The following is a 16,455-nucleotide window of genomic DNA, read 5'->3' on the forward strand; positions in this document are numbered from 1 at the left end:
CGGGCCGGCCGCGGCCCCGGCGGCGCGCGCTCCGCGCTAGGGGGCGCTGCAGGACGCGCCCCTGAGGCGGGGACGGCGGCGTTGCCGGGCTGGAGCCGCGGGGATCGTCCTGATCAATTGACGCTTTTTAATGCTCGATTTTCGGGAGACTTCCCCATTCTGTTTTGGTGGGACAACTTTTTTGGAGTAACTATATGTGTTTTTCTCGTGATTCCCAGAGAAGCAGGGCTAGAGCTCCTTTAGTCTGTCAGAGTCTATGACCTATGGTTAAACTTTACCTGAGTTTGGGGAATTTGCTTGCATCCCTTCAGATTCCAAGATAACCAAAGCTCCATTGATACCTGGTCACTCAAAAGTTATTTTGTTGCCTTTTCTTACTGTATATAAATTCCAGTGTCTCAGAGGCACTACACCCCTTCTTCTCTGAAGGACCACAGATTTAACTGTACATTTTAGAAAAAAATAAGATTTAAATAAGCCAGGAATCAATATGTAATACGTCCTGGTTTAGTTTAATTTTGATAATCAGAACCAGATGAATTGGGTTGCATTGTAACAGCACTGTGAACTTTGAGAGATCCAGACATTCACAGTATTGAATCCAGTATTCACAGTGCTGCAGGTATTTCACAGCAGTGAATCCATAGATTTCTCCTTCTTGAGGATCTCTACAACTCAAAACTTCCTCAAGAAGTTTTCTCCTTCCTGAGGATCTCTACAACTGTAAAGAAAAGAAAATGGCAATAAACTCCTTCTCCTCGTTTAAAGTGTGTCAGAAGTGTTGTGATAAGAAGCCTTAGAAGTTGAATTGACTAAGGGGGATTTCCTTCACAGAGTGCTCTCTTTTGTCAGGAAAAGACCATTGAGCGTTTAAAGGAGCAGCGTGACAGAGATGAACGAGAAAAACAGGAAGAGATCGACAACTACAAGAAAGACATTAAGGACCTGAAAGAAAGAGTCAGCATTTTACAAGGAGATCTCACAGAGAAAGAGGTTGACCAGCAACACGAATCTATTGTGATAGAATTATTTGTTGTCTATGTTTGTGTTACATTTGAGATGAAGAAAACTGTTCCTTTATAGTAATTGTCCTTCAACAAAGCTGATCTGGTAAAATACATCATTTGAGAATTTGCAAAGCATCAGTGTTTCAGAACCACCTTTCCAGGGATAGCGGCCGTCCCCTTGTTTGCAGCAGTTAATCTTATTAGTAGTGACTGACTGATGGTCAGTGATGGCATTGACTGGAGCTGTGCTTAGAGACCACGGAAGGCTGAGAACAAGCCCTGTCTAAATGTGGGGAAGAAAGAGCAGAGGCTGATCAAAGCTATGAGTGCCAAAAGCATGAGGATAATGTTTGTTCCTTTATGCAAACAACACAGCTAGTTTTTTAGACTCACGAATCTTTTTTTGATTAATTGATTGTTGGTAATGAGCCAGTTGGCTAGACAAATTACCTTAATTATATGAGAGAAATAGAAATGTTCTCTGTTTCTCTCATGTACTTACAATCTTTTTTTAAAACTCAGTCAAAGTAAAACAATACAAAAATATGTACCCGAAATGTACTAAGATTCTGTCTACATAGAAGTCAGCGTTTGACAGGGAAAAAGAAACAACACAAAAATGGTTTAGAAAGAAAGAAGTTGAGATGTCTTTTGGAGTAAGATGGCATGAATCAGTTTTACCCCATGGAAGCTGTATACAGAAAAGCATTCAACTCTCCCAGTGGCTAAATCTTCTAACCACATGTGATTCTAATACTATTTTATTGAAAACCAGTTTTTCTTAAACATGACTGTCACAGGAGCACAAGTTCCAGTTTACAGAATTGTCCATCTTTAAAAATTATTTTAAAATTAATTTAGACAAGGTTTTATTTTGATCCTGAAAGCCTGAATTAATGCAAGTGATCTTAAGTCAGTGACATAAACATCCTGAAAAAATATGTTGGTCTAAATTAGATCCTGAACATACTGTGAAGGGATAGGAGGAAAAGAAAGACAGAATTGAAACCAGCTATTGCACTTACTTGATAATTATTTCACATCTTTTAATTTAGACATCATTACTGGATCTTAAGGAACATGCTTCATCATTAGCTTCATCAGGACTGAAGAAAGATTCAAGACTCAAGACACTGGAAATTGCATTAGAACAGAAAAAGGAAGAATGTTTGAAGATGGAAACACAGTTGAAGAAGGTAATCTTAGTTCATATTTATGTATGTGTTGCAAGCATACAGTTCTAAACACATTGCCCATGACTACAAAGAAAACTTTGGGTCTTAAGAGCAAATTCTGTGAATTTCTTTTCAGCAAGAAGTGTGAAGGTGTGTCCATGCAAGCCATATTACCAGCTAAGCCTATCAGAAAGTAACTTTCAGGCACTTGTGCTAAGTTTGAATTTCACTTACATGCAGTAACAGTGCTGTTGGCTGTTTTGTTAACAAGTACTAAGAATTTAAGGCTTAGTCTGCTTCAGTACAATTCATAGCAGCAATTGTGCCCTTAACTTGATGTAACAGCTAAAAAAATAACACCTGAACATTTCACATATCAATTATCAATGCTTATGGGTGTTAATGTGATAAAGTCAGGTGCATGGTTGGCCTTGCCCAGAGGAAAGCATAAAAACAAATGAAAAGAATGTGCCACCAGTGAAGTGTGTGATTTTGAGTCATCAGTTAAGACTTGTTTAGAATTCCTGTTGTGTGGGTGCGAGGTGGGTGTTAATGCCACTGAGAACTGTAAATGAAACTGCATATGCATATCTACACCCATATTTGTCCTTTTTCATTCTATCACACAGCATCAACTACTCTGTTATTCAGCATCAACAGAGCACAGTAGCAAGAAAAGATAGCTGTACACATTTAATAGCTCTCACAGGCTGTTTTCAGTGGGTATTTCAGAAGACCTGAAGGACCCTTTCATTGAAATCTCTGCCATGAGTTGCAGTTTCATCCTGCATTACTGGTAATGAGTTGACAAATCTATTGTAGTTAAGATTTACCAGAGGTTATTAGAGCATCTTGTCATTCAGAGAAGCTACCTAAATCATTGTCAGGATGGTTTCGGTTCTACAACCAAAAAAAATCTGATAGCCTACCGTTACCTATGTGGAATAACTTGTAGTTACTCAAGAAAATATAGTTAACATTCACTTGAATATGTTTTATACCTGTAGCAAATTTACATATTTCCTTAATAACCTTCTTTCCAATTGTTTTTATTTTCTCAATGGGTTTTATTGTAGCTTGCACAGAAGTAAAAAAAATATTTTTAAAGGCTTTCACTTTTTAAATGCATTGCAGATATTTATTCAGGCAGTTTGACATTTTCAAGATGGATTAGTTCCTTCTCATCCTTGGAATAATTATGACAGATAATCCAGGTCCATTTTAAAGCTTCTAAAAACTCAGTTTTACACATCTGCATTGTTAACAATTGCAAATAATTGCCATAATTAATCTTAAAACTAATGGCTACGTAAGAGCATTCAGTTTAAAACTGAATTAGAGGTTCATTCTATTGAGTTTTTCATTATCTTAGTGCAGATTTTCATGAGAGACATGCAGGAAGGAAGTTCTAATGTAGCTCTTACGAGTAAATGGCTAAAAGCTTTTTCTTTTAGGTTGCTTCCCTCACGGTTTGAATGGAGATGTGTCTAACATCAATCTTCTTTCCCTTGCCTCGTATTCCCAGTGAACAGTTTGAGTACTTTCAGTTAAATCTATTAGCTCTAGAAGTAAAGCTGGCAGAAGAGACTGGACTACTGTTACGCCATTAAATAAAAAAGAATTGGGTAGTCCTTGCAAAAAACTCATGCTAACCCCCAAACAGTGAGCCTCAGAGAAATCATGAACCATGCAAGCTTCCACTTTTTCTGTAAAAGGGATTTAACTTTACACTAAACAAAAATACTAACCGAGTGGAGCACAAGGGTGCTGAAAAGTTGTCGATATATTTGTAGTTCGGTGTCAGTCTCCAGTGTCTCACTTGAAGTATCCACTTCTTGTTGTCACTATTGCTCTTCTCACTAATAACTATTTTATATTGATCCTTGACTTAGCAACTAAAACTGCAGTGTTTGTCATATTCGGGGTTGTTTTTTCAAATAATAATACCATGGTTATGCAAATCTGGTTGCTTAATGTTCTAATTATTCTACATTTGCTGCTTCTGTGCTGAATTGTCGTCCTGCTGCCAGCAGGAGATGCAGTGGGAGATTCTGAAGGCTGAAAGCAACTCATAAATCCCTGTTGAGTTTACATGGCCTGGTGTCCTGTCTTCATTCTGGCTGAGATGGAGTCATTAGAGGCAAATCACACACAGGAGGTTCTCTCCCTGTTTATCTGTGAAGTGCTATTATGCTCTGTGGTGGTTTTTCTTTTCTTTAGGAAACTCTTTTTCCAAACTTGTATTTTAATGTATTAGTTTTACAGTGAATAAATTTTCCTTTAGTTTTTGTTCTTCAGGATATTCTTTTCCCAGTGTTTTCTGTCTTGTCTTTCCCAGCCAGTGTACTTTGTTTCATTTTGTTTTTATAATCTGGGAGAGACCAACTAATATTAGAAGTTTTCCAGGAAAGATGGGTGGATTTTTGTCCATCTTCATTTCCAGTGCATAGTTTTTCTCCCTATAGATATGCTCGTTATTTTTAGGGAGAAGAAAGAGTCCAAAACCATATGTTAACAAACTTCCCCTTGCTGCAGTTCTAGGAACTTTTCATCAGAAAATGTTACCACTGATTCCCTGCCAGGAAAATACCTCTAGATTCAATAGGCTCCCACAGAGGTTGCTTTTTTCCCTGCTGTGGTGCTCTTTCTTCAAATTCAGGAGGATAGTATCTTTCAAAAAGCAGGGAAAAAAAGGACTGAATGAAGCGTTGATCCAAATTCTACCTTTCCCAAGAATTAGCTTGGCTAGTCTAATACAGGCTCTGCTGCTTTTTATTTTTGTGAGCATGGATTTGCTCCCACAACTGAAAATATTGCTGATAATATTGGTAGATGAGACTGTTTTTTGTTCTCAGCTGATGTATTTTTTTTCAAAGAAGGGGCAAAAAATGCATTCGACTTAGAAAGAAAAGGGCTACTAGGGAAATCAGGATGTCTCGTAACAATAAAAGTAAAGACCCAGCAGTTGTGTTCAGCATTCAGATAGTGTCAGTTACTGAATTAGTTTTCTAAACCATTCAGCCGTCTTGAAATTGATTCAAGGGAAGCACTAGGAATCAAAGTCCTTCTCAATCTGTGAAACTCATCTGTAAACCCAAACAAAGAACTACAATTAAATATGTGGGGGCTGGACAAATGCGTTACACTGAAAAAATCAAGAGGAAATTTGGAACTTGCATGAGAGTAACTCTGCACATTTCTCATGTTCCGAAAGCTGATTAGTAATGCATGCTAAAACCACTAATTAAGATTCTGTCGTCTTAGTAAATTAATGTTGCAGTTATTATTTTAAATTCTTTTCTTGTTGCATCTTTTCTTTTTCTCTTTCACACTGTTCCTATCGCAAATTTTCTCCATCTTTTCCTATCTTCTTTCTCCCTTCAGCACCCTGAAGTTTTATTGAGTCATCCATCCAAGCTAGTAAGTTCCCTGGCAATCTGAGAGGCTGTTGCCAGCACATTTAATTTTTTATGTTGCATGTGTATTCCTGTGCTTTTATAGTGGGGCCTACACAGAGTGTACTGGTGAATTACTTTAGTAGTGGGTATGGATAGTATGGATACAAACAAAAAGCAGTGGGATGTCTGACCAGTTGTGTTCAAAAAAGCTTTCTGAGATGTTTTCACTGTTTGACTGCCTTGGTCTAACTGCATTTTTGTTTGGACAGCTTAATTTTATGTCAGTGTTTTTGTTTCCCTTTGCTGCCAGTGCTTGAAATGTCCTGTAGCTTTTCTGTCATCTCCATTGTCTGTGCATTTTCAGAGCAAGAAGGTAGAATTTCCATGCAAATCAAGCTTCTTGCGTGAAAGCGTTCTGTAACACTGGGTACAGCAGCACATTCGAAATAACAACTAAGTTACAGCAAGTGAAAGATTGCTTAGAAACTTGTGTAACCATTAAGCTCGCTGGTACTATGTCAGTTTAATTTTGGATCCTATTTCCAGCCTCCTGTTTGATGTCAAAGAGCACTCCTGTCAAGGAGTGTTTGTATAATAATATCTTGACACTGTAAATTACGTAATCCAAGGTGGTTTTCATCAGAGATTTCTTTTGTGGCTCTGTGCATAAAAAATGGTGTTACAGAACTTTCAGGAGTCTGATACCTGTGTTACTCTTGGCAATGTTCAGGGTCAATATAGTTGCCTATCCTGACAGTCATTGTCTGAGGGTCAGAGAAATGCTGGGGCTTGCAATAGTTCAGTTTTTGTGGCATCCCACATCAGAAATTATTTAAACCTGGCTAAATAGTGTCAATAAGAAGTTGGGAAAATGAGATATAATACGAAAAGGTTGTTAGTTGGTGCAAATAGGCAGAAGAATTTGTGTCAGGAGAGCACATTCTTTACAAAATCTTTAACAGCATGCAAACTTTTTGAGACTCATTGCTCTGGAGTCAGAAAATAGAAGATATGGGACCAAACTTTGTATTTTAATTTCCAGGATGATATAGTAAACATACAGGATAAGGTACAAGAGGCTTTGTGAAGGCCAGGTTAGATGGGGTTTTGAGCAACTTGGTCTAGTGGAAGGTGTCCCTGCCCACAGCAGGGAGTTTGGAACGATGATCTTTAAGGACCCTTCCAACCCAAACCATCCTATGATTCTGTGATGGCTTTTAATGTTGCATCCTGATGATTGTGCATGACAATGTCAGCATCATCTCATGCAGTGGAAAGCTGGAGAAGTTTTCTCCCTAATACTCTTATACCTCCCAGAAAAACTTGTGAAGATAAAACTTGTTTTGAAAAATTAAATATTCAAAATTTAGGAAATGGCCAATGCCACACTGTGTGGTCTTTGTTATTTTTCCTTGTGAGGTAATTTGTATAGCATTTCATAACTAAATTATCGCCTGCTAGTCTTGCTGTTTTCAATATTGCATGACAAATGCTCCAAGAGTGAGCCAGATAGATATGATAAAGATGATAATCATCTAGAGAAATTAGATGATAAAATACTTTTTTGATAGTAGGAAAGCACTGAGTGAATAAGGCAGGATGTATTTGCATTTTTCTTTTTCCCCTGAACAACAGGTATAATAATGCATCCTTATTTCCCACTGGTGGTGTTAAGAAGTGATTAGTTGTGATTAGCATGCTAGAAAGAAAATTGGGGAATTTTTTTGTTTTAATGTCATGTTCAGAATAAACAAAGTATAGAGCCATACACTGAATATCCAAAAACTGGGACTAAGTATCTGTTCATTACTTGAGTCCTGTTTCTGTAAAATAGTGGCAGCCTGTGGTCAAGTGAGCAAGGCCCAGATCAGAGGAGGCAGGTGAGTGGGTTGAAATGCACTCACAAAGAGAGATGTCCTGTGGGCATTTCCCTCCTGACTTTACACACTCTTTGTGTTGGGGTGAATCCCAAGAGAGCAAATTGTTAATGTCTAACGACATCTATGGGAACTTGTGTCTTTCTGAAGAGATCACTTGGTTAGGCAATGGGAATTGCCTCTCCTGAGGCATCTTCCTCTCTTCATCTCTTTATGATTTTTCATAAAGGAAATAATTTATGAATTGATTCCATTGATACCATGTAGAGATGGTTAAAAGACAGAAAAATAACTCTCTGCGGCAGACTCAAGTTTACTGTACATAGTATATCAGAGAATTTTCCTGAGCCTTTTACTTCCATTACAGCCTTTTCAAAAATCTTGTTTACAGTTTGTGGTGTGTAGAGCTGTGGAACTAAAGGAGGAGAAAGTTTGGTTGTTTTTTAAATTTACAGTTTTGTTAAAACTAATAAAGACATGATAGAAGACAGCACAAATGTTTTATCAGTTGAATTTCTGCCTTTGTGGTAGGAAAAGTACAGAAGGTGGGTGAAGTGTTTGTCTTTTGCAGTAAATCATAATATATTTTTGTATTTTTGTGTGCATTTACTATTTTTAGGAGACATGAGGCACCCTTGGAGGTAGGAGGGTGGATTAAAATGGGATTTCAGGTTCTCGGGAACTTACTTCATGGCCAAAAGTTCTTGGCAACATTAGTATGTGAAATGTTAAACTGAATTTACTGTCTCAATTCATAGGTAAAAGTAGAAAGTGTTTGCTGTGAATTATTTGCTGTTTGATTTAGTTAATATTTTAGGAATATTGATTTGGAATCTTGGTCATAATGTTTGGAATTTTTAGTTACGTGTTAGAACCTTTAAATTAGATCTGTACCATTGTTTTGTTCCCTGTCTCTGGCACACTTTAAGCTGTGTAAGATTATCTTACCTCTTAAAAAACAGGTTTTTGGCACAAGAAATATCAACTTAGAAAACTCTTTTTAATGTGTTTTGTCTTCCACTCCTCTCCATCTGTAAATAGTGGCTATTTCTGTGAAACATTGGTCATCTTTGTTTTAGTTGTAGAAGTTGGCTTTGTCAGCTGATTTTCTGTGGAAGCAATAGAAGTTATAGTACATTTATTTATTTGAGGAACAATCACTCTTTCTTACGTTCTGTAGGTACCTGAAGCAGTCACCCCATCACTTACCACATTCCAGATGGGAAATGATGGCTAAGAGCAGGAAAGCAGAAAGCTGTTAAACCACCTCTTAGTTTATAGTCCCTCTTAAGAACTGTGAGAGCATATCCAGGGTAGTAAACTTAACCTATTCGCAGTCCTGAACCACTTAGAATTTGAAACTGAATTCACACTGGCAAAGATTAATACTGATCACATGAGCTTTGCTAATAAAAACATAGCTTAAGAGGGTGCTGCTTTCTAGCTAAAATGTGACTGTTTCTTATGCAGATCAGTGCAGAATGAAATGTGCAAGTTGGGCTGTGCTCTTAAATTCCCCTGTTTGATACCACACAGGAACACGGAGAGCTAATGACAGGGTCAGTAGTAACAATTTAAAGGGTTTAAATAGCCTGTAATCAGGTGAACTCAATGGCCTGTGTAGATGAGAAAGTTCAGTGTTCCCTTCACTCTCAGCAAGCTCACTTTTAAGATTTAATTTTTATCATGCTTCTTTTATACGTTATCACATTTGTTTGTAACTATATTAAAAGAGAGCTGATTTGCAAATCCTGTGTCAGGCAGAGATGAAAGTCAAACTTTTGGAAATACACTTCCTATAGTCTCTTAATACAGCAGAAACTCTTGGTGCATTTGTCACTTTATATGTTGATTCTGCTTCAAAATTTAAATTATTACTTATTTTGGAATTTTTGTACACCTTTGGTGGGCAGGGCAAGTTGTATGTGGGCTTTTTTACTGTGAATATAGGAATTCATTATTTGTGGTTAGCTTTTTGGTTAAAGCAGAAAACCAAGATGAATTATTTTGCACAGTGTTGCATTGGGCAGGTAGCCAATTTCATGTGTTCCAGATCTTCATGTGAGTTTGTGGGAAACCTCTAAATGCATTGGTTTTCTCTCTTATACAATAAATGAATCCAGCAGGATTTTAGATATGGTCGTGAAACACGTATTTTGTACAAAACCCACAAAATGGACCAAAGTCACTCAGTCAGTAACTCACATTGCAGGAAGTGGTCTCCAGTTTACACCATATCACATAACGTTCCCTTTGTGTTAGGTGAAAGTATCCGTACTTATGTGCATTATATACAAATAACATGTGTTATGTGCCTTGACTAATAATTTATGTCGTGTAAATAGCCCTTTGGTTCTATAATAACCAGACACACAGACTTGTTGGCTAATTCTCTAGAAAAGAAAATTTATTTCCTCTTCTCAGTAGTGTCTCTTGGGTTGTTGTGGAGATGCTTTTATTAGCAGAGTAAAATAAATCAGGACTGTTCTGACAGTCAAATTGCATTAGGTCTTATAACTTCTTTTGAATTAGTGAGTTTAATAAGCCAGGCTAACAGCCTAACTTTGCTTTCTTTTAAAAGAAGTTTCTTGATTATTTGATCATGTATTTTGGGTGGCTTTAAAGAGCCTGGAGGAGTATTTGTTAAAACAAACAATTTGAGATGTTGGAAACATACCTAAAGCCAGTACAGAAGAACGGAGGCTCTGTCTGGTGAAAACCACACTTAACTCTATACACAGTGTCTCTTAGGAGAATGCAGATGCCCTCAGAAGATGTTACAGGTGCCCCCCTCCCAAAACAGTATTCCCAATTCCCTGTATTTGGGAAGGAAGGATTGGAGGAGTTTTTTGAAATTTAAGGTGTAGCTGAAAAGGAAATTAAATCAAGTATTTCAGATTTCCTGCAGGCTGGAAATCCCAAAAAAGCATTTCAGAAACACCAACCAACACTCTTTCCAAAGCCAAGTATGTCCCCTGGTGCTCGCAGCTGTTCATGGAGCTGACACACTTGTCCGTCTCACTGCTGCCACGTCCTCCTGGAGTCTGCATCCTCTTGGCAGGGCATTAATTACACTTCCACTTGCTGTGGAGAGCCCTTTCCAAGGGTGTTGTAATTTGAAGTGCTTATGGGGCAGTGAGGAATCTGGAAGCATTGACAGCCCTAACTCCAAAAGGCTTCGCAAAGCTTCCAGGCTCACCAGGGATGCGCTTGCGTCCAGGTCTCGGGGAGAAGCCCAGAAGCAGGATTTTCACTCTTACGGTTCAGTGACACAGGAGTGTCAGGGCTTGACTGGAAAGTCACTCAGCAGTAAGGGAGCCTTTGAAGCGTTCCTAAATGCATTACCTCAGGAAAGGGTTCCACTCTTCCACGAATTTTGGTTATTGGGCACTCTTGCCGACATCTGCCTGGGAGACCTGGGGAGTGCCAGACGTTTTGTTCTAGGATAAAATACTGTCCAGGTTAATCAGCTTTCTGGAATTCTTGTTTTAGAAAAGAAGAAAGCCAAAACAGCTTAGTTTTGACCCTCAGACAAGAGCTGCAGGGCCAAGGCCCTGGAACATGAACCTTTCCTTTGTTTGGGAAACCCAGATCTGTCCCAAGGTCAGTCCCAGTAAAGACAGGCATCAAGACATTCTTCAGTCCCAGAATATTCTGCTCCACAAGTCTCCTGGATTCTACTAGAATGTGGCCTTGGCTTTAAAGAAGCTAATTAAAAACTAGACACTTCAAGGCAAAAATGTTGGGGTCAATAAATGGATATTTTCCTCCAGTCTTATTTTACTGAATAACTAAACAGATTTAGCCAAATGTACTTTTGCTATTTGGTTCCTTGGAAGCAGCAGCTTTCTGCCCCAAGTTTTATACTGCTGCAGTTCTCTCCAATTACCTCTAAAAGCAACAGAGTCCTATACTATCAGATCTAGACTTAGTGTGCTTTGGAGCAGAACATTGGCAGCTTGTAAAACAACTTTCCACAGCTGCACACAGAGGGAAGAAAAGTCTGTAGTCTTATTTTCTGTTGTAGGTTTGTTTCGAGAAGAGCAAGGCCTTGGGTTTTGCAGGCAATCCCGATCAGCAGAATTGCTCCATCAAACCTGCTGTTCACTGGAGCAATTTTGAGCAATTCTGAAACAGCTTTAACTGAGATCAAATTGCAGTTCAAGATCCAAGAGCAGAAGGGCAGGGTGAGAGAAGAAGGATAGTCCTTTGTCTGCTGGTTTAATTTCCAGCATGAATGCTACATTCTTCCTGTCTCTTACATGCTTTTGAATTAATTTTACTAATGAATTAGTGATTTTTGTAACAAACCAAGCCATTAGAAAACAACCCTAAACAATCTCTTCATCGTGATCATGTTATCCTCAGTCCTCTGATACACTTTGTCCCAGTAGCCTGATTTTGAAAAATGTATTTCCTAGATAACTAAGCAAAGATAATTTCAGTAGGTAGCCATACTCATTAACCCTGGTCTGTGTGGCTCAGAACTAGCAAGGGCCTGAGCACATCAGCACCATCTGTGCAAATGTCTGACACTTCGCATATTGATGTAGTTATTGAAGGCTATTAACCTGTGATTTCTTTTTCTAGAATATATAGGTTAAACATACCTCAAATAACTGAATCTGTAGTCCTATCCCTGTTTAAGAAGTGTATTTTAGGAACTTTTACACTCACATGTGCTCTTCATTTTCTTTTCTTTGAAAGAAGTTAAACTTTTTTTCATATTTCTGCTTCTTTTTTGATTCTGTTTCAGATTTAAAATCATGTAATTTTTTAGGCAGAATTAAAAAAACTAAATTCTTTAAAAATTTTTCTTTTCCTGCAAAGTATGTCCCCGTACTTAAAAGTAGAATAGGACTTGTATTTTCCTGTATAATAATTAATCCTGCCATTTTGAAATAGGTATCTAGATAGCATTTTGGAATTGGAATAGATAAAACTTTGGAATCGTCATAGAACCTGTAAAATACATACATGTGAATGAAGTGGGTTTTTCTTGAACCCTTTTCTTACAGGCTCATGAGGCAACCCTGGAGGCAAGGGCCAGTCCAGAGCTGAGTGACCGCATGCAGCAGCTGGAAAGAGAGGTAACACGGTATCGGGAAGAATCTGGCAAGGCTCAGGCTGAAGTGGATCGTCTTCTGGAGATCTTGAAAGAGATGGAAAATGAGAAGAATGATAAGGATAAGAAGATAGCAGAACTGGAAAGGTGAGGATGGTATAAAGTTAGAAGAGGAGCAAAAGACCTGATTAACATTAGAGATAAGTCATTTTTCTTTTCTTAAAAACCTTAGTACCTGTTTTGGGAAAGTCTGTTTAGAGTTTTTCTATCTTTGGTCCTTTATTGTGCTATGTTGTAAGGAAGAGGGTGTCTTCCATGTGCTTTCCTTACCTGGCTGCTCAAAACCAGGCCTGGTATAGGTAGAACTGGAAGGATAAATAGAGTTGTAAGGGAATGGAGAGGGTAGGAAAAGCTGCTGACACTTTGGTGTGTTTGTAAAACAGTTTGTTGTTTTGATACAATAAATTCCTTGAGCATGGCTCTCACAAAAACAAATAAGAAAAATTATTTTTAAGAACTTGTGATACTAGTTATTCAGATTCTTCTGATAATTGACCTCATAACTCTTTGTAGTGGTAGGGACACAGGTAAACTTGGGCCCTAGTGAAGCCTGACGAGCAGATTTGCTTTTGTCCAAGCAAAACTCGATTCAGCACTTTACAGCATTTTTCATCTTTCTCTCGGAGCCAGGAGGCTCAGATTTTTTTTCAAGGTTATAATGTCCTAAACAAAAATTACAATTTATTATGGTTTAATGACATTTGTGTCACAATTATAAGTAGTAGATCTTGGGAAAGACCTGAGTTAGAGTCTGTATTCTGTCATTTTTTCATCTTACAGTGGGCCAAGAGCGAACTTCTGGGCAGTAATACCTGTTTGGGGTTTTTTGTTTACCATTCCCAATGAAAAATCACTAACTTGGAGCAGCAAAATGGAAATTTGATTATTCCCATTTGCCTAGTGCCAGAATAGTCTTTCTAGTTTCTGTCTTTTCACTATTTAACTACTCTAAAATTTAGTGTCAGGAAGATTAGGGCAGCTAAATAGAGGACATTTCAGGCTCTGCATTCAGTGGTTATTTTTCATGGCTTGCTGATTGTCAAATTATGGCCCCCTCTGAATGATTTGAAAAATTCTTTTCTAAGGAGTCCATTCCCTTTTCCTTGAAATGCACAGAGCTCTGGAACAGTTCAGCTTGCCAGCTGTTTCTTCTCTCTCTGTGACTGTAAGCAACATCCTGTTAGTTTTCTTTAAGTTGTTTTATTTCACCAAAATTCTTCGTACCTATGGCATAAGCTCAAACACCCAAAAGTGAGGATATGTTATTTTTAAGTGTCTTCCCTTTTTTCCTAATTGATACATTGTTGAGCCCTTCGGTACATGATGTAATCAGCAGAACATTCAGGCAATAGGTTGATATTGTTGAATGAGTATAGACATGAAAAAGCTACAAGTTATTTGGCTGTGTGATTTTTTCAGTCCTGTTGGGGTCCCCATCTCAGGTGTGACATTCACCGTGTCATTCTCTTCAGGGCAGGCAAGTTGACCAGGGATCAGGTACAAGCAGAGAAAGATAGAAGAAAGACTAGGGGGAAGAAATGTGTTCATAGTTCCTAATTATTTTTTCTTAGTGGAGAAGTAACTACTGTTTAGGGAAAGGAAGTTAGAAATATGAATCATTCCTCAGCCTAATTCCTAGAGAGATTGAAACGGCAGGAAAAGAATTTTCTTACATATGCTTTTAATGAAAGCTGATTTTTTTATTTACATTAGCATTCAGAAACTCATCACAATTTGACTTGCAGCATCAAACTGAATAGACACAAGTGGCCTATAAACAAAGTTGATAATCTGCAAAGGAAAAATAACAATGAAGAGAAATTAAAATGGGTCTCCTTCTCTTTTATAGATAGAAGCAATTTCACCATCTTCAAAGAGTTAGAAATCAAGCTTTTTCTTCAAAAAGAAGAAAAGAGAGATCTGCAAAGCAGTTATTGTTTGTCATGTTACATGTTAGTTTCTTGCTGTTTCAGCCACAGACCAAAGTCTTACTATGAAAGCATAAAACCCCCAAATGACCAGACATCATTCCATAACAATTTGGTAAATACTTTGACTATTCAGTTTTATCCATTCCTTCTTACCACCTGTTCTTCAGTCTTACAAAAAAACCTGAGTGGTCCTCTTCTCTTTTTAACTTATCTTTTCTACCACTACTGAGATAAGACAGAATATGTTTTCTCTTATTTCTAGTAATTAGAATAGGCATTTTGACTCTGTAAAAGAAAAGACTGCTTTTGTCATCGTGTGACTGCCAGCAGGCTGAGCAAAGCAAGGCGGGGAGGGAGAAAAGTCTAAGAACATTCATGTTCTATAACCACTCTAAGTGGAAATAGAAAAGGTCTTCCCCATCTAGAGATCTCATCTGGATATTGTTAGTATGGTGAATTAGCAAAGTATCAACACCTGAAATGATTTATCAGGTGGCACTGTAATATAATCACAGCACTGGAGCAAGAGATAGAAAGTTCCAGATACTTTATAGCGAGGTTTTGATTAGTAGTTTCTCTTTTTCTGAATAATTGTCAGAATTTCTATTTGACCTTAGTTGTTTTCAACTGCTCCCCCAAACCACTATTCCCTGGAAGCTTGCTTCCTTCTTGTGAGTTTTTGCATAAAGCAGAGATTGTATCACACCTATTTAATGTATAGGTTGGTCCTGGTTTTATCTACAATGCTTGTTTATAAAATATTCTTTGATGGCTGAACTTATATATCCAGGCATGTTACATGCATGTTTTAGAGCTAGAAGAGTCTTGGTTTCCAGGAAAAAATGTGATAGTTTTGCCTTTTAAAAGTCTTTCCTAAACTGTGGTCCATGCAGAGTGAGCTAGAAATTACCTTGACTTCTAATGCTTCTACAGCTGATCAAACTCTGCTGTGCAAAGAACCTTAGTGCCTGCAGAAGCAATTGTCAGCAAGCTAAACAGCAAATATTGCTGTGCCTATCAGAAACAGTCAGTATATATGTGGAGCAAGATGAGAAGAAATAAGTCACATTCAGAGAATAACTGTACTAAAAAAAAAGGGATTTTTCAAAAGAGAGAGTCTCTCTTCCCTGCAGTTTTCCCTTTTGCTAGTTCTGTGTGACAACTAGACCATACGTTGTCAGGGAGAGAGAAATGGTGTCACAGTTTCATCCACAGAAGGGATGCATCGCCTGTTAGGGAGGTGTGTGTCGAGGAGCAGAGAGAAGTAGGGAGAGGAAGATGAAATAAAAAGCAGGAAACTGTTCTCTTAAGCCTTTTCAGTGCAGGCAAAGCTGCCATGTGTTTAAGTTAACGTAAAGAGGGAAATGCTTCCACTCTTCAGTAGCTGTTGCAATTACTGAGTGGGAGATGTTGTTTGACAGCTGTGAATGGGACAAAAGATATTAAAAAAGAAGTGTTAAGTATGGTGCATGCTATGCAAAAGTTTGAAAAATATTCTCGAGTCAACACAAGGTTGAATGCATGAGCTCATTGGTATATATTCTTTGTGGGGAGGATTTTGCTTTTTCTTATGGGAAGGTGGGCCCTAAGTTCACATTTCTTCTTGGGTGAACAGCCCTGTAAGTTTTGTTTCTGTCCCCTATTGTGGTGGTGTAGAGGGTTTTGTAGCTGTCTGGTTATTCACTTCTTTGTAACTAACTGTTTGCTTTTTGTATTGCCATTCCACAACCTCCTGTCTCTCTGTAACTTTTCATTTTGTGTTCTGTTTCCTTCCTCGCTTTTTCTTCCCACTTGTCCCGTCCCGCCCCGGTCCCCTGAGTTGTGTTGTTTTGTTTTGTCCGGGGGGTGTTTGTGACTGTGCCTTTCCTCAGAAAGCACGGCTCCCGCAAATTGCACCCTCCCTACCAGGTGTCGGTCCCTGCACCGCAACACGTAGGGGGGT

The 16,455-nt window shown here is 38.2% G+C and overlaps 1 protein-coding gene across 12 annotated transcripts in view; it reads left to right on the forward strand.

The window, feature by feature from the left end:
* The window catches only part of ERC1 (ELKS/RAB6-interacting/CAST family member 1), a 281,550-nt gene that overhangs the window by 103,631 nt on the left and 161,464 nt on the right, over positions 1 to 16,455 (forward strand). For 6 of the 12 annotated variants that reach the window (XM_042050358.1, XM_042050357.1, XM_042050360.1 and 3 more), the window contains 4 exons: positions 853 to 993; positions 2,063 to 2,203; positions 5,567 to 5,602; positions 12,476 to 12,669. In XM_042050358.1, the coding sequence (XP_041906292.1) occupies positions 853 to 993; positions 2,063 to 2,203; positions 5,567 to 5,602; positions 12,476 to 12,669 (512 nt within the window). The remainder of the gene's footprint in view (positions 1 to 852; positions 994 to 2,062; positions 2,204 to 5,566; positions 5,603 to 12,475; positions 12,670 to 16,455) is intronic. The other 6 variants (XM_042050361.1, XM_042050359.1, XM_042050352.1 and 3 more) reach the window with 1 other exon arrangement.

Source organism: Corvus kubaryi, unplaced genomic scaffold (genome assembly GCF_017639235.1).
Source record: "Corvus kubaryi isolate FWS band 111438036 unplaced genomic scaffold, C.kubaryi_AGA036_p1.0 72, whole genome shotgun sequence".
In the NCBI taxonomy this organism is placed as follows: Eukaryota; Metazoa; Chordata; class Aves; order Passeriformes; family Corvidae; genus Corvus; species Corvus kubaryi.